General features: G+C 42.7%; 1 protein-coding gene and 1 long non-coding RNA gene across 12 annotated transcripts in view; one reads left to right on the top strand and one right to left on the bottom strand.

Moving 5' to 3' along the window:
- The window catches only part of CCDC17 (coiled-coil domain containing 17), a 29717-nt gene that overhangs the window by 6044 nt on the left and 1987 nt on the right, over positions 1-21686 (bottom strand). For 5 of the 11 annotated variants that reach the window (XR_014169491.1, XM_081915969.1, XM_081915973.1 and 2 more), the window contains exons 2-26: positions 18496-18702; positions 17982-18119; positions 17024-17086; positions 16163-16280; positions 15215-15374; positions 14872-14991; positions 14296-14429; positions 13239-13373; positions 11956-12182; positions 11504-11589; positions 10916-11131; positions 10185-10407; positions 9709-9819; positions 8405-8562; positions 5808-5849; positions 5349-5490; positions 5075-5167; positions 4083-4290; positions 3869-3975; positions 3249-3389; positions 2242-2396; positions 1815-1935; positions 901-1017; positions 392-489; positions 87-299 (exon numbers count right to left, since the gene is read on the bottom strand). Coding sequence is in view for 10 of the 11 variants with exons in the window: in XM_081915969.1 (XP_081772095.1) it covers positions 87-299; positions 392-489; positions 901-1017; positions 1815-1935; positions 2242-2396; positions 3249-3389; positions 3869-3975; positions 4083-4290; positions 5075-5167; positions 5349-5490; positions 5808-5849; positions 8405-8562; positions 9709-9819; positions 10185-10407; positions 10916-11131; positions 11504-11589; positions 11956-12182; positions 13239-13373; positions 14296-14429; positions 14872-14991; positions 15215-15374; positions 16163-16280; positions 17024-17086; positions 17982-18119; positions 18496-18684 (3515 nt within the window). In the remaining variant the exon portion in view is untranslated. Of the gene's footprint in view, positions 1-86; positions 300-391; positions 490-900; positions 1018-1814; positions 1936-2241; positions 2397-3248; positions 3390-3868; positions 3976-4082; positions 4291-5074; positions 5168-5348; positions 5491-5807; positions 5850-8404; positions 8563-9708; positions 9820-10184; positions 10408-10915; positions 11132-11503; positions 11590-11955; positions 12183-13238; positions 13374-14295; positions 14430-14871; positions 14992-15214; positions 15375-16162; positions 16281-17023; positions 17087-17981; positions 18120-18495; positions 18703-21427; positions 21558-21686 lie in introns of those variants that run through there. The other 6 variants (XM_081915977.1, XM_081915972.1, XM_081915971.1 and 3 more) reach the window with 6 other exon arrangements.
- On the top strand, positions 15815-20120 carry LOC309372424. The gene is made up of 3 exons (XR_014169496.1): positions 15815-15923; positions 19369-19554; positions 19646-20120. It is a non-coding gene; the product is annotated as an uncharacterized lncRNA (long non-coding RNA).

Here is a 21686-nt window from a genome sequence, read left to right as displayed (position 1 = left end):
GGGAGACTTTTCCACAATTGCTATGATTCCACCTTTTTTACTTCCATCCATCCTACATCCACTGAGGAGACAGAAACTCAGTTTACCTGTTGGTCATGGCTTCATAGAAGCAACTTTCTCCTGCAGTAGGCTTGGCCGAGTCTGAATAATAGACACCATCAGAATAGTCAGGCCTGGACTGAAAGAGGCCCACTTTGGCCCAGTTTGTCTGAGGGACCATGCTTCTTTGTAAAGTTTTATGGCTGGAATTTACAGGCACCTTGATAAGCCTCACTAGCAGGGTTGCACAGGGCACATACCTACAGGGAAAGTGAGAAGACAGATATTAGGAAGGTTGTAGGATGATAAGATGGGGAAGGAATTGGAAATGATGTAAGTGAGAGGGGCTCACCGCCCTATTGATGTCAGAGAGCTGGTAGAGAAGGGCTGATCTGGGCAGGGACTGTTGTGAAAAATACGGAGCTGATGAGCACCATCATTGAGGGAGACCTGAGGAAAACAGTAATCAACATCTATCCACAGACCCTTTTTCCTCCTTGGGAAACAGGTAATGGGAAATATATTGTGTTTCCCTCCTACCATTTGCATCTGAACTGTGGAGAAACAGCAAGATTTTTGGGTAGGGCTCCAGGTCACACAGCGGTTATGGTGGGGTGGGATTTTTGGCATGGCACTAGAAAGCATGAGCATTAATAGTAAAAACCTCTCCTGTGAGATCTAGTGGGAATGTGAAACATTCTTGTAGCACTTTGGTTGACAGCAAAAGAATGAGAGTTCCTGAAATACCCATGAAGAAAGAAGGCATTTTCCTACTGGAGCCTGTCAGCATTATAAACCATGTCCTAACTTCATTTTCAGAACTGAGGCTGCTTCCCCTGAACTCCCCTTCAGTTAATTCACCTGCATCCCCTTGGCCTCTGGTTCAGGGGCTGTGTGTGTTCCACATTGCACAAAAACATTGAGAGCTGCCCAACCGATTTGGATGAGCTCAGAGGTTAAGCGATTGATGGAATAAACCTGTAAAATACCAAGAGACATTAGTTCATCCCCCCCCCCCCTGGCAGTTAGACCCATAGTTCTGTTTTGTGTTGGAGGTCAGGAAGATGTTGCCATAATGTCCTCCATGAAGAATGTATTAATAGCCCTGCAGAATCAGACCAAAGGCCCACCTAGTCCAGCATGCTGTTCTCATAGTGGCCAACTAGATGCCTATAGGAAGCCTGCAAGCATTCTGCTGTCTTTTGAAGATATGCCTCAGCCTGCTTACACAGGCATTCTCTTAATCTCTTGACCTGAGTCTCCAGTTTTAACTACTACTTTGTTTTAGTATACACCTGTTTTGTTGCATTTTAATTATGGGTGTTTATATTTTAATGTTTGTGCAACTCTTATATTTTGTAGGTTGCTTAGAAGCCTATTTTGGCATTAAACAGTAAATAAATAGCAGGACCTAACCCCAACAATACTCTTCCCACTTGTGATCCTCAGCAACTGGTATTCGGAGGTATAATGCCTCTGCCACTGGAGCCATTAACAGCACCCAGTTCTAATATGATGAGAGGAGGAGAAAAATGTCTCTCTATCCAGTTTATCCTCAGCATGCATAATTTTATACAGCTCCGTCATTTGCCTCCTTATTCTTTATTCTAAACTAAAAAGCCCCAAATGATGTAACTTTTCCACACAGGGGAGTTGTTCCAGCTCCATTCCAGGAAAGGAAAGATCCTTAACTTCCTAACTCTTGACCCCCAACAGGACATGCTTCATTCATTGGCAGCATTCTTTGCTCGCCCTTTACCCATACCAACACAAACCTTTAATAGAAGAGTTGCACAAGGCGCTATCACTGGCTCTCTGATTTCAACTGAGTAGTTGTAAAGTGGATCAAATATGCTGCTATTCAGGTCAATCCCAGTGCAAATGTCTGGTCCAATTCTGAAAGGAAGAAGCAGAAACAACCTTCAGCTAGATGTTTTCCATAAGAGGGCATTGTTAAGCTCCTCTGTTGTCATGGTACCTTGAACTGAAGCAAAGCCCTTTGCGTGCTTCAGGACATAACCATAGAAACATTAAAATCAGGAGTAGGAGACTGAGGGTCATTCTGTCTGGAAGGCTTGCACAGACAGAACAATTGTGAGAGTGCCCCATTGAATTCCACCCATAGCATGTATGCAGCCTGGGAGAAGCAGAGGAAAGATGGCATTTTAGGGAAGAAAAACCCAGAGAACTGTTCCTCCTTACTGCATGAAACCACTGGTGAAGATGCGAGCAGTGACCCTGGTAACAGTGACACCATCAGGCAGGAAGCGGGCTCCATCAATGTATAGATCAAAGCCATCTCCAGCTCTGAAAGGCTCTACAGGAGGGGTCTCCCTGAAATGATGAATAAAAGCTTCCTGTGGGGGGAAAAGTTGTGATGATACTAAATGGTCATTTTACTGCACTTTCACTCAGTTTAAAGGTCCTTTTGTTTTAACAATCCCGAACAGTTTATTATCATGAGCAAACATAAATGCAATTCGTTGTAAACAAATGTAGAGAAATGCATGCTGGTGCAAAAATCTTAATGCCGCATATACTCTCAATGGGGTCTGAAGTAGCAGTGATTGACCAGGAACAAGACCTGGGGGCCATAGTAGTTAGCTCAATTAAGATGTTGATCCAGTGTACAGGAACTGTGAGAAAGGCAAAATCCATGCTAGGGATCACTAGGAAAAGAACTGAGAATAAAACTGTTGATACCATAATGCTTTTATACAAATCTATGGTGTGACTGCATTTGGAATTCTGTGTACCGTTCTGGTCACCTCACCTCAAAAAGGATATTGTCGTGTTGGAAAAGGTTCACAAAAGGGCAACCAAAATGATCAAGAAAATGGAGCAACTCCCCTGTGAAGGAAGCTTGCAGATTTGGGACTTTTTAGTTTAAAGAAAATGTGCATGAGATGTGACATATGTTTATAACATTAAGCATGGCATAGAGTATATAGAGAAAAGTTGTTCTTCCTCTCTCATAACACCAGAACTCCTGAAGACCCAATGAAGCTGAATTTTGGAAGATTCAGGACAGATAAAAGAACTGTAAATTGCAGTGCCCAGAATTCTTTGAAGGAAAGGAGGTTCTTCAGATACACTTTAAAGGTATAATACGTATGCAGCCAGATTGTGTACTGAGTGGAGGTGGAAGGTTTGTCCCAATTATCCCAAGCCCTGTAGAGACTGTAAAACGGTCCTTGCCCAGCACTCACATGAGGCCAGGTTTTTGCTGGGTCAAGTGGAGGTGGTGACTCTGGTGGGAAAGGCTGCTCAGGTTTCTGGGTGCTGAAGACGTGCAGTCTTAAAGTAGCATCACCATATATCTTGAAGTCCTGATGATTCTCTTCCATTGACTAGGAGCAAAGCATTATGTGCAGATGGGAATGAAACAAGAGGAAAGCATAATAAGGCACAGCTTAAAACATGGGGCTTTATCCAGTGCTCTGTGCACATAGCTTCACTGGCACAACAGAAATTTCATTTCTTCTGCCCCCATGTGCTTCTACTGCATGCATAGCAGTGTTTTATTCCAGTGGGGCTGCAGCACTGGATATGGTCCAAGGAATCAACACACAACAGAATGGAGGCTTAACCAATGATTCAGTCCTCTTAAGTATTACATATAATACTTCCATATAAAATATTGCTCTATGAAGATTACAGTTGTAAGTCTTTACTAGAGTAAGCCAGTAAGGAGTGTTGCATCAATAAGAGCAGCAAGACTGAACGAGTCATTAGATGTTTAACATCTCTTCAGCCTTTTGCTGGTATTAATATTGGCATACTTTACCTACCTGGTTAACCTTTGTTTGCTTTACAGGAGTGGACTTACCATCACTGACAGAGCTACAACAGGTGGCACAGGGCCATGATACAGAGTCAGTGTATGAGTCCCTGTGTTCCAGACAGGCATCCCAGGTTCCCCTTTCTTCATTGCACCTGTGAAAGCAGAATGCAGAAAACTTAATTCCTAGACTAGTAATAGGAAAACCTTAATTCCTTTGGGGAATCATAGCACCAGGCAACCAGAAATGCCTGCAGCATACCTGTAACCATCACTTTATGGGATTCATACATCTTGATCAGTCTGAGTACAGCCCAGGCAGCCAGCCATTCATCACTCCCTAGTAGTGGCTGGTGTTGAGGCTTGAATCCTTTGTCCCAGGGGGTGGGTGCCACCCTCCCACTGGGCCAGTGGTAAAAGCGAGCAATAAGGATCATGTCCTGCTGTGGCTCAACATCCCAGAAGGTTTCCTGAAGGAAACAAAAAGAAGCAGTTCAGGTGAGCCAAGAGTAGTGCTATAATTTCCAGTACCTTCTACCCTTCAGTTCCCTCTGCCATACACCATACTCAAAAACCACCTAACTGTTTTAATGGATTAGGAATGAGCATGTTTTTCTCTGAGCTCAGAACTGCTTTTACACCATTGGCAAGAAAACCCAAAGCCCATATTTTGCAAACAAGCAACATGAGTGCTTCTTATAGTTAAGCATGGGCATCCACAAGAATTATCCCCAGGATTGGGGAAAGTAAATACTCTAAACCAATGTAAATACTTATCTAGCATCAGAGAACTGGTCTACCATTTCTGGTAACAGGTGACTGAGTTGTGGTGAGGTGTGAGCAAACTTGGCCTCTGAGAAACAAATACAGTGGTACCTCGGGTTAAGAATTTAATTCATTCTGGAGGTCCGTTCTTAACCTGAAACTGTTCTTAACCTGAAGCACCATTTTAGCTAATGGGTCCTCCCGCTGCACCGCTGCCACACGATTTCTGTTCTCATCCTGAAGCAAAGTTCTTAACCCGAGGTGCTATTTCTGGGTTAGCGGAGTCTGTAACCTGAAGCGTCTGTAACCCAAGATACCACTGTACAGTATTCTAGCGCTTGCAGCAATGGTAGTGCTAAGTAACCATCCAATCAGTGCAAGGATAATAACCTGTCTGAGGACACTCTGTGAACTTCCCAGCTGGACTGGGATGTAAACCTAAGTCCATCTCCAAGCCTAACACTCTCCTGCCAAAGCACCATTCTATACCTCCTGTTCTCCAAACACGAAGTAGCCATGTTTAATATTGGATCTCATGGAATCGGTGCAGTAATTCAGTCCCGAGTCCTTGGTGGCAATCACCTGAAATCAAGTTTGAGAAAAATGTAACACATGGTCCAACTTCCTTTTTAAGCTTTCTTGGTGTTTCTTCCTAAAATAATAAAGAACTCCAGGATGGTTCTGCTAAAATGCTGAACCAGGGTGCTAGCTGAACACCAACTATGACACTGGGGCTATTGACAGAGCCACACATGTTCCATACCTGACCAGTTTTCTGATGGTAACCAGTTAGCCGGACAGCCCCATCTCCCGGTGGGGCACCTTTTACTCTATCAAGGATGAACCCTAATTGTCTTCTTTCATTCTGCTGGGATTGTGGCCACTCGAGCACTGCTTCAAATTTCCTGAAATAATCAGAGGCTTATTAACCCACTGCTCTTCAGCTATTGTCCCTGTCCTTCAGCAGCAAGCAGCACCTTTCCCCTTCTTGATCAGCAAAATGGCAGTTCCCCACCAAATCAGAACCTTACTAGTTTAAGCAATAAAGCTGGGTTACAAGAAAAGTAGAGAGCAATTGATCCACTGTATATTGATATACTGTATATCTGGCTACTAAAGTCAAGTAGAGCAATTGTCTCATTGCCAATTTCTATTGTGACAGCAGAATGTGGAGAGAAATATACCCCTGCAAAGGAAAATCCAAACTATACTTCGTATTTACCTAGGAAGGTATGGAGAAGCCTTTGGTTTCTGTTTCTGGGTGCTGCCAGTGCCACAGCCAGGAAGGTAACAGGGAGAGATGGGGGGAAATGAAAAAAGAGGGGAAGGTTGATGCATGTGAGAATACTGCAGCACAAAGGCAAGAAAGGGGTTTCTTGAAGAACCATATATACTGCCCGGTTGGGTGTTAGGGGAGCAGAGAAGGAATGTTAAAGGTAGTTGATTATGTAAGGGTAAGAGTAAGTAAAATGTGACAAATCAGAAAGGACATAGGAAGGAAAAATACCTTTGCTGAGTTTAATTTATATGCATGAAGGTTCCCCTTGGGAGGATCTGGTGAATCATGTGTATTTCATTAGCAAGCTACAGGACAACTCTGCAACATGCAAAACTAAAATAGGCTCATACCAAATAATAAGTCGACCACCACAAGCTGGAGACTGGCATGAGGTAGTCTAAAAGGATGACAGAAAGCTGAATGGAATCTTTCTACCTGATATCTTTGGCCAAGTACTGCATCCCTACTCCTTTTCTGTATCTGGAGTGAGCAATGGTGTTGCACCTCCCTTTTTCAGTAGGACATTCTCCACAAAATTGCCATTGAAAATATTAGGCACTGAAAGTAATCACCACAATATTGGGAATAAAACTGAATGAGGCCCAATACAAGTAAGATTCTCAACTACAGTAGAAGCCATGTTGATGTGGAACAAAATAGGGCAATAGGTTTATGGCTACTGAATGAAGAAAAAGACACAGAAGAAAAGCACAGAGTCTAAAAGGAAGTCAGCTTGGGGGCTGCTTCTCTTGTTATACTGTTTATGTGAAGTTGCTTCAGAATCATTTCCCTCTTTGTTTTATCGCTCTCTGATCTAGGAGACATTTGGGGCATGAATATGAAAGTAGCTCGTGTGCAATTATTTGTTTTCCGTATTATGTACTAATTTTTGTTGGCATTCATTTGTCTCGGGAGACAGTGGAGGAATGCACCTTTGGAGGTGAAGTCAAACTGTTGGAAGGTTGCAACTTCTCTTGTGGCTGTAGAGATGTGGGAGAGACATATTTTGTTAAGTTGCTAAAATAACTAGGCACAGTACAATGGTTTTAAAAAAAGAAGGTGTCCTATAGATTCACACCAGTTTTAGAGCCCACAAACACAGGGATGCACTTATTGATGAGCACATATTGAAGGAAACATCAAAGAGAGCAAGCAGCTTCTAAAGAAACAAAAATAGAAGATGTTACTTCTTGGTAGCCTACATTTATTGGTATTGGTCTTAGCCAATTCTAAAACTTAGACTTTACTAAGCCAGGGTGGCCTCTTACATACCGGTACATCCCTGCTGGTACCATGACAGCCAGCATTTCCTACCTAAAGGAAATAGGCAAATGCTGACATTTCTTTTTCAAAGAGATTCTAGATGAGTGGGAAAGGATTAACCTCTGGGGTACTGACCAGAACAGTTTCTAGGAGGTAGGGACAGAACCACTTTAAAATGCTAATTTAGCAGATGTTACCAAGATGCTTAGAATTTTCAAAGGGGAATGACTCTTGCAGTCACAGAGAGAACCTTCTTATTCTTGCTGTTGGCATCTCTTGACATCACTAAAATATAATACACTAAAATATTATCCAGTGGTGATCCCTTAAAGATTAAAGAGGGAAGACTTGCAGAACTGATCACTTCAAAAGGGTGGATGGGGCACTAATTCTAAAGGAAGAGGGTGAATGTTTCAGCAATATTTTATTTTTTTTTGCATTTCACAAGCACTTCAAGTACATGACTTCCAATATAAAGTAATCACACTGAAATTGACTCAGAGAAAGAATTAGAAACATGATCCTATCAGCCTACTTTAATAGAGGCCGTTTGGTTTTACAGCGGATTTTTGTAAAAAAAAAAATAGGACTAAAAAGGTGCCTCTGTTATATCCTCTCCAATGCATAAACAAAGCCAAAGGCAGCGTCCTCAGCATTTGCTAATGAGGCAGCCACTGAATATAGGATGTTCCAGTTAACAGCTATTGATAGACTAATGTGCCATGCATGTGTGAATGTCTTTAATCTTGTAGTGATTGACATGGACAGACACACACAACAAGGAAGACTCTAGATAATCATGGCAGAAGAATTACATTTTTAGGGATCATATGTACAAACAGTTATTCAGAACACATTTTGGTGTTCTGCTGCCAATGGGAAGGTCAGGAGAAAGCTCTCCTTGTGGTATGGTATAGTCTGTGGAAAGAAAATATTAACTGATGTTGTGCTTTACTTTATATGGTCAGTTGCAGGCAGAGCAGACTATAACTACCCTCTGCTGTGCACATGGGTAAGTACATCCAATCCTGCCACCACCAAAACCTCATGCAGATGCACCCTTAAAAACAGCCCCCATATCCTTAATTAAAAATACAGAGAAAATCACAGACGTGGGTGGATTAGAGATGCATAATCTTTTAGTTGTTTCATTTATACACAAAACACACAGAGAAGTATACAAAGGAAGACAGTAGGCATTTCTAGGCTGACTTATCTTCATTAGAAGGAAAGCCTAGTCCTGAAAGGAGAAAGGGGTGGTCTTCCTCCTTTCTCACCTTTTATTGGGTTTGTATTGGAGAGGCTGTTCCTGATCAGGAGGAGAGTCAACAAAGCCAGTGTAAGGAGGGACAGAGAAGAACAGGCTGGTGGGGGCAGGGTGGAAAGAGCGCTGGGCTGGAGTAAAGTCTGTAGGGGGTGCTGTGCAACTGGACACCTGCATTTGAAAGAACAAAATACAACAGAATTAAACAGGTGAGGTGGGGTAGCATGACAAGCAGGGCGAGGGCAGTGTAAATATACTGGGGGTGAAAGGAAGGCTTCCAATCTCTTGATCCTTCTTTTCAAATGTTCCTTCCAGTGGAGAGTTTGCCATCCACCTGCCATCATTTCTACAAACCATCTTGCTTCCACTCAGTATTAGCATTGGGTGATGGAAATTTAAAACTTGCTTTCGCCTCTCGGTAATACAGTACTAATTTTATCTGGAAAACTTTAAGCTTTTGTTTCACGATTTCCAACAATTTGGGCCTTTTTTCTTTTTTCTTTTAACCTGGAACCAGTTGTGCTGTATGATGTGCTTGCTGGGCCCAGGACTGTGCAAGTCAGTGCAGCAGCAAGGGTGAGAGAGCACTGGATTGGTAGCGGCAGGTATAGATGTGTATGCTTGTTCCTGCTGCCATCAACCCAGTGCTTCTATCCGCTCTGCCATGCTGCCTCACTGTGTTTGAGAAACTGCAGTGGTGGCACCCCATCTCACTGAGACACTACTTGAGAACCTTGGACTTTTCAACTGAGTGACAGGTAGAATTATTTTTTATGCTAGGAATTAAAGTAGCTACTTAATTGTTGAATTAGTTATTAATTCATCTGGAGTTTTATATGAATGTGCTAAATAGTTAATAGCTGGGATTTTAAAAGGCTTCAGTCAGATGGTAGCATACTTCATTTATTCCTTTGGAATATATAATTAATACATTTTCACTGAGTTTGCTCTTAGCCTTATCTTGCATGGATTCTGGATAGCTTTAACCTCCAGTTCAGCTATCAGTGGCTACTACTAGTTATGATGGCTATAACCTCCAGGATCAGAAGTAGTATCCCACCAAGTAACAGTTTTTGGGGAACAGGAGTGGGAGGCTATTATTGTGCTCATGTTCTCCTTGCGGTTTCCCAATTTTTCACCATTTATCTATTATTTCAAATTGTCTTTCTTTTTGGTGTCATTCTAGTTCTCTGCAGCAAATAAATATTGAGGACACAAAGAACCTGTTTTTCAGAATCTGTCCTCAAGAAATGCTAACTAGAAAAAGAGTTAAAAATAACTTCAAAAGAGACAATAATGCCATGCAGTTCAACTCACTGTAGGAGGGTATTTGTACAAGGAGGCATTGCCTGGATGAATCTCTGCCATTGACTGCATGTCAGCATCTCTTGCATTCACTAGTCGCAAGTACAGCTCTGCTTTGCCCAGCTGTGAGGAAAAAACAAGGTGTGGTCTGGTTGGGATTAAAACAGATACAAAAATAACTGAAGACGATGTTGGACTAATTTATCTTGATCTGGCCAAGGTGTTCTGAGGAACAGCCATTGTTGTGTATTGAGTCAACACAACAGCCATCATTCCAGGAATGTTTCTATTCAGTCAATGAGGCCTGAGATTGAATCTGTCTCAAATCACACTCAGCACAATGCAGAAAGTAGAAGCTCAGTGTTAAGTGCCAATGTTAATGGTTCACCATGAGTCTCCTGAGAGCACGAGCACGACACTCTCCCTTCATGTTGTTCAAGAAATAATTTTCTGGGCACTCTGCACTGACCCTTGCTAAAGGTCCTCACCTGGGGCACACCATTCAACTGTTCTGGAGTAAGGCTTGGCTTCATAGGAAGCACTCGGATGGGGATCTTCCAGCGCCCACACATCACTTGATGTAGATGGTCAAAGATGTTGATTTTGGCCCACCCCCTGGGGGCCAGATTCTGGATCTCCAGTCCATAAGCATCAAAGCCTCCAGATGCTTGAAGCTCAGTTATGAGGGTGATGGTGGTTGAAGGAAGGACTCTGAAAAGCAAGAACAGACAAAGGTAATACATACAAGCCTACCTTTTTCTCTACAAATCTGAATACAGAGTTCACTGTAGCCATGTTTCACATGGGGGTTTGGCAAAGAAGACTATCTTCTATATGACACTAACGTATATGACCTCTAACTAAGAACAGACAAGAATCTGGCGTGTGCAAAACTGGACTGAAACAGCCTATTTTATGGCAATCTGAAGCTCATACTAATCCCCAGAGTGAGTGGTTCCCATGCCAAGATGATAGGGCCCTGGCTCTTCGAAAGGGTCATGATAAAAGCAGTTCATGATAGATGGTTTTCTTTGCATTGTTTTTTAGAAAGGAATCTTCTACCACTTATCATTGCATTTGTCTTGAGCATTATCTTGCTGTACACTATATACATTGAAACAATGAAAACAAAAAACTTTGCCAACTGGGAATGTCTGCCCAGATAATGACCCGGGGACAGAAGAGATGAGATGTTATGGCAAAAGCCACTGAAACTCACCTTGGGACTGGTTGCCTAGCTGCTAAGATGGCGCAGCACCCTCTTTGCCCATCAGTCACATACTGTGGGTATTGACCCATATCAGAGGAGACAACGGGCAGTGGGGTGGGCTTGCCCAGCTCTTGCCCATTGCGGAATAGGCCAGAGACCAGGCAGACTTGATAGAATGTGGGATCCAGGCCCAAAAGAAAATCATAGAATATCACAAAGCCAGACCTGCAGAGAGATGATAATTGTCACACTCATGTAATAGTTAACACAGTTTGCATGCCACCCCAAGCTGAGTGAAATTCCAGGGGTTCTAGGCACTTCCGGGAATTAGGAGGGTTTAGGCATACAGCCTATCTCCCACCACCCCAAACTCTTAACAACAGCTATTTTCTATGAGCTGGCTGCAGTCTAGAAGACTCAACAGGCTAGATTCCAAAATGCATCCCTAGGAATGGTATTAGGATGGAAAAAATGAACATCTTCACTTTACATGGCAGTGTCTACAAATACTCCATGCAAGAATGAGACAGGAAAAAAACATATGCTGCCCTCCCACTAGCTCAACCCAGAATAATACAGGTAATAGAAATGACATACGCCGGATCATATGGCGCTGGTCCCAGGGCATCAGAAGGGTCCAGGAAGTACTGGCTCATAGCTGTGGCAGACGCTCTCATGGGGTCCTATAGCAGGCAGAAATATGAGAGCTGTTTTACATTACCAAAGAATAGAAAAAGGAAATACCAGCATCAGTCTTAGGGGGAATAATGAGGCTTGCTGCCTCAAGGAAAATCTTAAGAATATAACTCAACAGCTTCAGATAAATCATTCACCCCTGAGCAAAATGGTCAGCATATTTGCAACAAGCAGAGCATGAACCACTGGATGCATCTTTCTGGAGTGAACACAGATATGGAGAGAGCCAGCCACACAGGATGATAGCTCTGAATTATTAAAACTATAGAAGTATTTTTATACTATTTCCACTCCAAAAGCAGATATTCAGTATGACTGTTGCCTGAGGTTCCCCAAGTTAAAGGGGCACTAACCATGTTACTAGCTGGAAAGGTGGGGTCAGGCAATCCAAGAAGAGGGGGAGGAGGTGGCAGGGGTGGAGCTATAGGAGGCGGCAGCCGGGGTAGTGGTGACCCCCTCTTGGGATGTCTTAGCTTCATCCTCTCTGTGTCATGTCTCAGGCTGCCAATCTCTGCATGCAGCTGAGCCATCTCTGCCATGTGTAACCGCTGCAGTTGCGCCAGCTCTGTGCCTGAAGACCCTGATGAAAAAGATGAGCAGGGGGAGCCCATTAACACAGTTATTGCTTGTGCCAATCCTTATGAGGTGGGACAAGAGCCTGCATATTATTCATCTGGCTCTTTGTAAAAACAAAACCAGCTCAATGTCCTTGTTTGTTTTTGCTGGACTGGCACTACTGAACATTTCAGCTACATCTCCAAAGCCATTTAGTTGTGGAAATGTTGCCCCCTTCCTGCCCAACATTTCAAGGAGCACCTTTGGCCATCAGCAACCTCCATACTGCAGATGGGGTGGTCTTGAAAATTTGGGGTATGTGTAGAATCACAAAGAAAAAGGACCTGCTTGGAAATCCTGGCAGTATAATCTATGTGTCAAATGAGTAGATGAGATTTGGTGCATTTAGTTTAGGAATTGCTTCACATAAAAGGAGTTCCAAAGTGATTTACAGGGATAACAAACAACATCAATAAAAATGCATTAAAACAAAACAAATATACTAGAAGTGTTCATCCACAAAAAACCCAACAATGTAAAATAACCACATCCCACCTTGAATAAGGATGAACATAAAAAATAAACAACCAAACACCAGACCTTAGCACCGCCCAAATGCCCAGGAGAATAATGAACCACAATCTGGTTGGCAAGCTCACTGCAGTAGAATACTCAGCCCATCTCTGCCATCTTTCATGATTTCTCTCCATAATGGACAACTATGGAGGCTGAATTTTGCCAACAGCAAACAGATCTGGTTACTGTCCAAAGAGAATACTCTGCATTTCCACTTAAACCTCCAAATCAAAGTGCCCCAAATCAAAGTGATTGCTAAGGTCAGTGTTTCCCAACCTTGGGCCTCCAGCTGTTTTTGAACTACAAATCCCATCATCCCTGACCACTGATCTTGCTAGCTAGGGATGATGGGAGTTGTAGTCCAAAAACAGCTGGAAGCCCAAGGTTGGGAAACACTGGCTTAGGTGATATATATGCCAATGCCCTGAACTGCAGAGATTGATGTCTGCTACTGTATCTTAAACTTCTTTGGCCCAACTTCAATAGAGTAGGCTATGGTCCCCACCATCTTCTATTTTCCTTCTGTCCTTCAGGATCTTCAACTTTAATATCTCATCTTCCAGTCTCTGGTTCTCCAGCTCAACAGACAGGAGCTCAGCATCCAAACCCCGTGGGTAGGAGTTCGGGCTACCTTCATGTTCTGCAAGGACAAGAACAGCCAATCAACAACAAAGATGGCTTGGAGACGTGAAAGAGCGAGAAGTATTTACTAAGGTTTCTCAATCTGCATAATCAGCAAATAACCATTTGGCATCATACACATTTATGATAGCACATGAGCTTTGTAAGAGGACCATACTGTCCAGTGGAATTGATTCTCACTTGGCTGTGAATAGTAAAGCGTTTTTGAGCTCAAGGCCTAAAGGCAGGGACAGCCAACATGATGCCACCCAGATGTTGGACTATATCTTCCATCATCCCTGAGCATTGACTATGTTGACTGGGGCTGATAGAAATTGAAGCCCAACAGCATCTAGAGAGTGCCACATTGTCCCAAGGGTCCAAGAGACAGCCTAGTCTATTATACTGTTATATGTTGGGGTGGGGGAGGAAGTAGGCTGTATGTGAGATCCTTCTAAATGTAACCTGGGTCCAGCAAATTTTAAAATATAAGCCAGGCTACCTTCTTGTGTTGAGGTGATAACCTGTGTGATGGGCCATTAAGGTAAACAAAGGAAAGGGGTTCTTTCTGAGATGAGTTGAAGGACAAATACAAAGTTGAAAGCTGCAGTGATGTGAGCTAGAAGCTAGAAGCCAGAAGGAAAGAAGCAAAATGCTTATGAGAACCATGCCTAATTTCTGGTGGCCGGCATTCAAGCCTGTGGCTATGGGATAAACAAAACTGTTTTGGGCTGATAATGTTGTGAGCTCCTCTATTGTAGGCTCAGGTTGTGTGTGTGTGTGTGTGTGTGTATCATATATATATCATAAAGACACCACAGTCTCCACTGTGGAGTAAGCACTTGGAACCCCTGGAATTTCACACTACTTGGATATTGGTGTGGCATGCAACACTACAATATCCAAGTTTGGAGAGAATAAAACAGGGAAACAAAGCTCACTCTTCTTTCTGCCCTTGTGCTCAGGCCTTGCTCCTACTTTCTCCAGGGCTGTGGCCTCCACCTGCAGCTCATACATCTGACGGAGGATGTTATGGTCACTGCCTCCCCCCTGCAAATAAGCCAGGTAAAGTGCCCTGCAGGGAAACACAAATGCATCATCAATTTATTGGTGCTATTGCTAGATTTTCTCCTTCTGACAGCATTTCAAAGTCTTTATTAGCTCAGGGTGGTGGTGGTGGGGAATCAAAGGAACTATTTTTCCTGGCATGAAGATGAATACAGCTCGGCTTGCTAAATACCTGTATTTCATGAAGATGTGCAACATGGTGGGGAAAAGGGACTGACTGTGCCCACTGGGAAGAAAGTTGTTCCCTCTCTCATCCATTGAAAAGTATCTGCTTCCCATCCACCCAGAGTAGCAACTTGCAACTGCAGAGCTTCCCAAAAGTGGGACAGAGAGGAATCCAGGAGGAAGCTCCACAGGCAACAAACAGTGAAAGATCTAATAAATTGATAGTCAATTCTGTTTACAGAAAATATTGTCCCATTTAGTCTTGCAGCTCCCTCCCTACTCACTGTATCTCTGAAGAGAGGGGTCCAACTGCTGCTGGAAATGACATAGACTTGAAGACCTTTTTCTCTATGTTGCCCTCAGCAATGTCTGTCTGTCTGTTGATGGGAGATTTGGGTTTGCTTCTAAAAAAACCCCAATAAGGTGTGTGAGTATCATCTTACTTTTTTCAATCAGTAATAATACTTGCTTCCCACAATGCTTGAGTCATGGATAGACTCCCCAAATGGTATTTTTGACCTTTTCTGACTCCCCTATTCCAACCTCAGATAGGGAATGATCTTAGGCTTCTCTAGCCTTTGATGGAACTCCATCCATTCCCAGAAATGGTCCCTCTTTGAGCCTTACCTGGTCTCTGCTGATACCTGCAGGAGTTCCACTTGTTTCCGCAGAGCATCCAAAGCCAGTTGGTTTTTTCCCTCCTGGGTAGTCAACTCCACCAGCAGCTGTTCAATATGAGATGTAGCTGAGTTCCCTAGTTTCAGTTCAGACAGGCGCCTATGGATCTCTGGATAAACAGAAAATTTGACACACTTTATTAGAACACCAAGACCAAGTCAACATATTTCCAGAGGCTCCCTGAATTGGATTTCCACGCAAAATATAGATACATCATTTCTCTCCATTATCCTGTATCAGAGCCCTGATCTGCCCAGCTGGGAACACGTTATCCCTGGTGAATTAATATGCATCCTTTGTCCTAGTTCTCAGAAACACCTGATAAGGAAAGCAAACCTGCACTTTATATGTACTAAAGATTGCAGATGTGTGCTTATTACCGGTACTTAATACCCTACCCCCCCACCCCACTCTGAAAATAAAAGAAAAATCTTACATATAGAAAACTTGCATATCAGGGAGAAGGCTAGGGTATAAATATATTCCCTGAAATGATAGTCTTCTATATGCAAAATGGGTTTTGTGTTGTTGTTTTGTATGGAGGAGAATTCAGTCATTAAAATCTTCACGCACAGTCTGAAGTGGAACAGTCCGGACACAGGTTTACCATGTCATCTGCTGTCTCTGAGGACTTGGCCTATGCATCCTCCAAATATACGTAAGTAGACAAGAAAGCTCTCAAGTACAAAATTAGCTGTCGGTAGTATTTGTGGATGGGTCTAACTGCCTCCTTCCCTTCTGTAGAACTTGTGGTATCATGAGCCTTGTGTATCAGGCCTGGCCATTTGCTGGATAGTGGTGGCTGTTTTGCTCATCCTTTATTGTTTTGAACTCCAGGTCATTCCCTTTACCTGATGCAAGAAGGCAGTAATCTAGTAGGTACTCTCATTCTCTTACCATCCTTCTGCTGTTCCAGGTACTGGTTTCTGGCCTGGATATCTGCCAAATGGCGCTCATGTTCTTCTGCCATTTGCTGTTGGCGCTTCCAGTATTCCCGCTGGTGTCTGTCATTATCCTAGGACAAGTTTGATATGTTTGATATGCCAGTGATGCAATGCTTCAGAGCTAAATGCCCATGTGAAATGGTATGTTGTGGTGAATTAATTGTAAATTCCAGAAGAAGTGATCTCGGCATGCCCTCTACTGAAAGCCTGCATGATTTAGTGGCAGAGTGCTGGGCTTAGATGTGAGAAACCCAGATTCAAATCTCCATTCAGCTTTGGGTAAATCACACTCTCTATCAGACTAGCCTACTTCCTAAGTGGTAAAGCTTAAAGCTGTTCTCTAAATTCCTTGTAAGGAAAGACAGGACACAGCTATTTCAAAAATAATATCATATTGGAATGGATTTCAAATATTTATCTCATGAACAATTATCACTAGCATATAACACCCTGCTTGTAGGATTTGCATTGGCTACTAATCTGTTACCAGGACAGGTTACTGGGAAGACCACCGTATTCCTTAGATCACTGTGATCAGTGGGAGAGTTTATCCTGCATATTCCAAAGATCTCAGGTCTGCTCCACATTAACTCAGAGCAGAGCTTTTAGTGTTGCTCCCCCTGTTCTGAGCTATGATCTGTACTTTCTGGTCTGAAAATGGAACAGCACAGGAAGGAGCTCCCCATGGCAATGAGTTTCTGTAAAGTTGTTCCTCACACATTTCTGGCAATTTTAAGCACTCCACTGCATTCCAGAATTAAAATTCCTAGAAGCCTGCAACATTTTTTTTAGAAGTCTTTAATCACTGTTTTACCTCTGCCTGGAATGTCCTGAATGTAGGAAGAGTGTCTTCCAGTGACATCCTCAGTTTGTGGAACTGTGAAAGGGAAGAATTCCTTTAGTATTATTATTATAATTACTACTACAACTTATTACCCACCCTTCACCCCAAGGTTCCAAGGTGGGTTACAACAGCTACAACACAATATTAAAAAGATCTTGAAGCAACTTATTCAAGTTATGGGTGCTAATTAGGGTTTGTTTATTGTTTTATTTAAGGTTGCCAGCTTATTTTCTGGCAGGACTATTGTGTCTTCTGCTGTGTGTTAAGCAGAAATGATACAGGTGAAGCTTTTCCATCACTCTGTCTCAGTGACAGGAAAGGTTTCACCTACTGAATTTCTTACAGCTGTCCAAAGAGGCCTGCATTTCCATTGGCAATCTTGCTGTTGGCACATCATATAGAGAAAAGAGCTGGTTCTCTTCCATTCTTTTTTATTGTTGGTGAACACAACGCTAATAGAATTTCAGATGGAACTCGAGAAAATCAACACTAGTGGCCAAATTCTCTGAATCTATAGGCCAATGTTTCATACAACCTTTTCCATGACAATGTTACTAGTTGACCTTTCTAAGCCTAATGGTAAGTTTGTCAAATGCTCTAAAAACACATCTAGCGGGAGACTGCAGCTTATTGTCCCTTAGCTCAACTGAAATGTTGGGGTGAGGGAGCTTTCTGAAATGCTTGTAAGAAGTGCATAAGCTGAAAGCTAGACTTGTGGTGCTGTACTCAGATGATGAGCCCTTTGTTTCATCAGCTCATTTTTTCATCTGTGGTGACAAAAAATAAAAAGGCATCAGAGATGAGGGAAAATAACCTAAGTGTTTGAATGAATTAACTACTAAGTAAAGTAGTTTAGAATGGAAGTACTGTAAACAGAGAATCTATGATGGAGCAAAGATCTGCGCTCCTCTCTTCTTTTCTGCAGTACCTCTTCAGTCAGTTTCTTCAAGGCCTGGCTGTCTGAAACACTTCCTTTATGATCAAAGCTTCTGGAGTGGTGTGCTTGTTCCTCATATTCCCCATCCAAGTGATGCTTCTTTGTTTTTGGTGCTTGTAGCTGATGATGCTGTGCCATAGAAACCACCACCCAGAAAAGAAAGCCAATAAATGGAAGGGGGTGTCAGGGAAATATATTGTTACTCAAATGCAAATTCATGGAAGCTAAAATATCTAAACAGAAGGCTTCAAAACCCTCTCAGTTCATGAAACACCTCGAAACTGGGGTGGGGGAAAATCTAGGCACACCTTCCTCCTCCTTCTGCTGTATGTGTACATACACAGGAAAAAGTTTAAAATATTGATGGCTTTTTGGTATGACTGGAAAAGCCTTATACGCCAATGCAGTCAGCAAAATTGCAGCACATAACTTTCCCCCCCAGCACACAAGCTAGTAGGTCCCAAAATGTTGAGGGAAAGTCTAACAAACATTGCCAGGTCTTTACCATGCTGTCCGGAGTCTCTGCTTTCTTAGGTTCTTTCCCCTTACGGAGGGCTTGCCTGTTTCGGTATCTGGCATCAGATGCAGTCTCCTCTCCAATGCAGAATTTTTCCATGTGCTTTTCTAGCAGCCGCCTGGAGCGGAACCCCATCCCGCAGTTGGCACAGTGGAAAGCCACCAGATCCGTCATCATGAGGAGTGACTGCTGCTGCTGTTCCACAAAGGGTGGTGTTTATTTGGAAGGCACTGGGCACTTGTTCTTCCTTGCAGGAAAGGACTACAACAGCATATGGAGTTTCTATAGTTGCTATGCTGGTAACTGGCAGGTGGTGCTAGCCAGCCAAACTGATGCAGCAAAGTAGCCCAGAGTGATTGGAATAATCACCATGGCAGTAGCTACTGTTTATGTTTGCTGTTACCTAAGATCTGTTAAGGAGAGGAGATCTGTGTGTGCACCTGGTCTCTATTTGCTTTTTATATTTCTGACAGGGCCCTTTCTGTGATAGCACTCTGTAATATCTGGCCTGGATTGTGTGCTACTGCAAGCCTAATCCACAAGCACTTCAATAAAAATGTTTATGTACATATGGTCCATTCCTAACCATATGTACAAAGTGGAAAAAAGTTTATGACATGAAAAGGTGTAATAATAAAAAGGCCTAAAGTAAATGCAATACATAATATTAACCAAATCAGTAAGAGCTGTTACTGGGAAACTCTAAGTGCAATCTGAGAATCCAAGAAGGAGCTGAGTCTATAATACCTGGTTGGGGTGTCAGCCACCTCCCTGCATCAGTCACTAGAGGGGAGGGACAGTTAAGGAGAGTGTATGTTCTTAAAGCAATTCCATTCTTCTTCTTCTGTTGTTTATATGCAGGGCAATAAAGGCTGTCCCTACACTCCGGCATTCGTGCATACATGGGTCTGTTTCCACGCACACATCTGTGTGCCTTTGACTTGGAAAAGGTTCAGAAAGGGGCAACCTAAATGATAAATGGGATGGAGCAACTCACCTGGGAAGAAAGGTGGCACAGCATTTGGGACTTCTTAGTTTAAAGAAAAGGTGAGTAAGTGGTGACATAATAAAAGATTATAAAATTATGCATGGTATGGAGAAAAAGGATAAAGATTTTCTTCCTCTCTCATAATGCTAGAACTCAAGGACATCCAGTGAAGCTGAATGTTGGAAGATTTGGAACAGATAAAAGTAGTTTAAATATGCAGCACATATTTAAACTAAGGAACTTGCTCCCACAGGATGCATTGATGGCCACCAGCACAGGGAAAATGTATTTATGGGGAGTGTGATAACCCTAAAAGAAAGTGCAGAAACAGACACCAAGTACTGGTATCATAGAATCATAGAAATTGTAGAATTGGAAAGGACCCCCAAGGGCTATCTAGTCCAACCCCCTGCAATGCAGGAATCTCAACTAAAGCATCCATGACAGGTGGCCAGCCAGTGCTAAAAACCTCCAGTGAAGGACAGTGCACAACCTTCTCAGGGAGTCTGTTCCACTGTCAAACAGCTCTTACTGTCAAAGTGCTTCTTTATGTTTAGTCAGAATCTGCATTCATGTAACTTCAATCCATTGGTTCGGGTTGGCAACTTTGTTATTGCTGAGTTTGAGACTAGAATTTGAAAAGAAAATTTGTTGGCAAATATATTTTTAGTATGAAATCCTCTTTTTGAAAAAGGGCATTTTTTTCTTCCTTGGAGATGATAGATTGAAAAGAAACTAATCATTAGTGTGTTGTTCATAGCCAAGTGTAGATTTTTATGGGGCCTTGCTACTTCCTGCGTGTTAGTTACATTGCTCACTACGTAATTATCCAGCAGTATCATTTTTCCAAGTACTGTATGTAGAAAATTGAACCACCATTATGAACAAGACCCAACAAGTCTGTAGCAGCAATCCGCTGACAGATATGGGCATCCAGCCGCTCCTGACGGCTTGGGTGTGGGCGGGGCGTAAAGCCGGAAAAGTTTGTGAGCTTATTTTGCATTTAGTCACAACCATAATGCAGTGCGCTGAATTAATTGTTTTTATCTGTATTTTCTGTTTATTTCTGTTGTGAAATATTACATGTGCCAGTTCTAAAAGCAAGTAGAAATTCCGGAATATAACTCACTGTTGAAAAGCAAGACTTTAACTCTTGGTTTAAAGGAGTTGCTATCACCTAAGAAGCAGGCGTGGTTACTCCAGCAAATCTACCACGGTATTTAAGTTTATACTCTGGTTTCTCTTCAGATCGTATAAATCTTTCGCCTTTTACTAAAGATTTCCGTGGAGAGGAACAGTTATGAGTTTTCAACTAATTTTTTGAGGCCCCGCTTCGGTGGGGCTACTTCTTTCCTGTTAAAAATAGATTTGAATGGTTACTAACTTCACAAAAACCAACAGGCATAAAGCATGAAGCTTTTAGTTTCTTTTAATGCCGATCCTTAGCGCGGTCATATGCGTGTTTAGTCGGAAGCAAGAATTTTAAAAATCTGTTTAAGTTACCGTAATTATGATTTATTGTATATCAATGAATGAAGAATTGCCGGAAATGTAGCGTTCTGATCGCTAGCCCATCGGACCTGGGGAACCCTGTGCAAATGCCCCCTCCGCCACAAAACTCCCTCGCTTGACCCTTGGGCTTGTGTCTCTTAGGCAGCCCATCTTATAAGGGTGTAAAGGGAATAAAAACGGGTGGCGGGGTGCCTGAGCTTGAAGGAAGAGCGGGATAAAATGCCATGAATACGATATGTGCATAATATTAAATTTTGGCAATCGTCACGAGATTCCCATAGATTCAAAAAAGGAAAAGTCGTATACCAAAAGGCAAAAATAAATGAATCGGGCAAAACGCAAAAAAAGGTTGAAAACGGAAAAGTTAAAAATTACGAGATACCAATTAATCTGCACTAAAAGACCCCGTCATTCGTCTACCTATATAGCTGCTTCTCCATCACAAGAGAGGCCATTTCCCCCTTAGAACGCTCCTCCGGGTAGGCTCCATGTCATTAACTTGCACGTCATTTTCGGAAGTGTAAATCTCCAGAAAACATGGGGAAACAATTAGGGGGCGGGCGCCGCAAGTCGTCCTGGTAGATGTAGTTTTTTGTAGGCATTTACGTCACCTGACAGACGCAGCTTCCCGGCAGGCTTTGCGGCGCGCCCCGTTCAAAACGGCGGCAGTTGATTCGCT

Source organism: Podarcis melisellensis (genome assembly GCF_964234715.1).
Source record: "Podarcis melisellensis genome assembly, chromosome: 6".
Taxonomy (NCBI): Eukaryota; Metazoa; Chordata; class Lepidosauria; order Squamata; family Lacertidae; genus Podarcis; species Podarcis melisellensis.
This window is presented reverse-complemented; position numbering and strand designations above follow the sequence as displayed.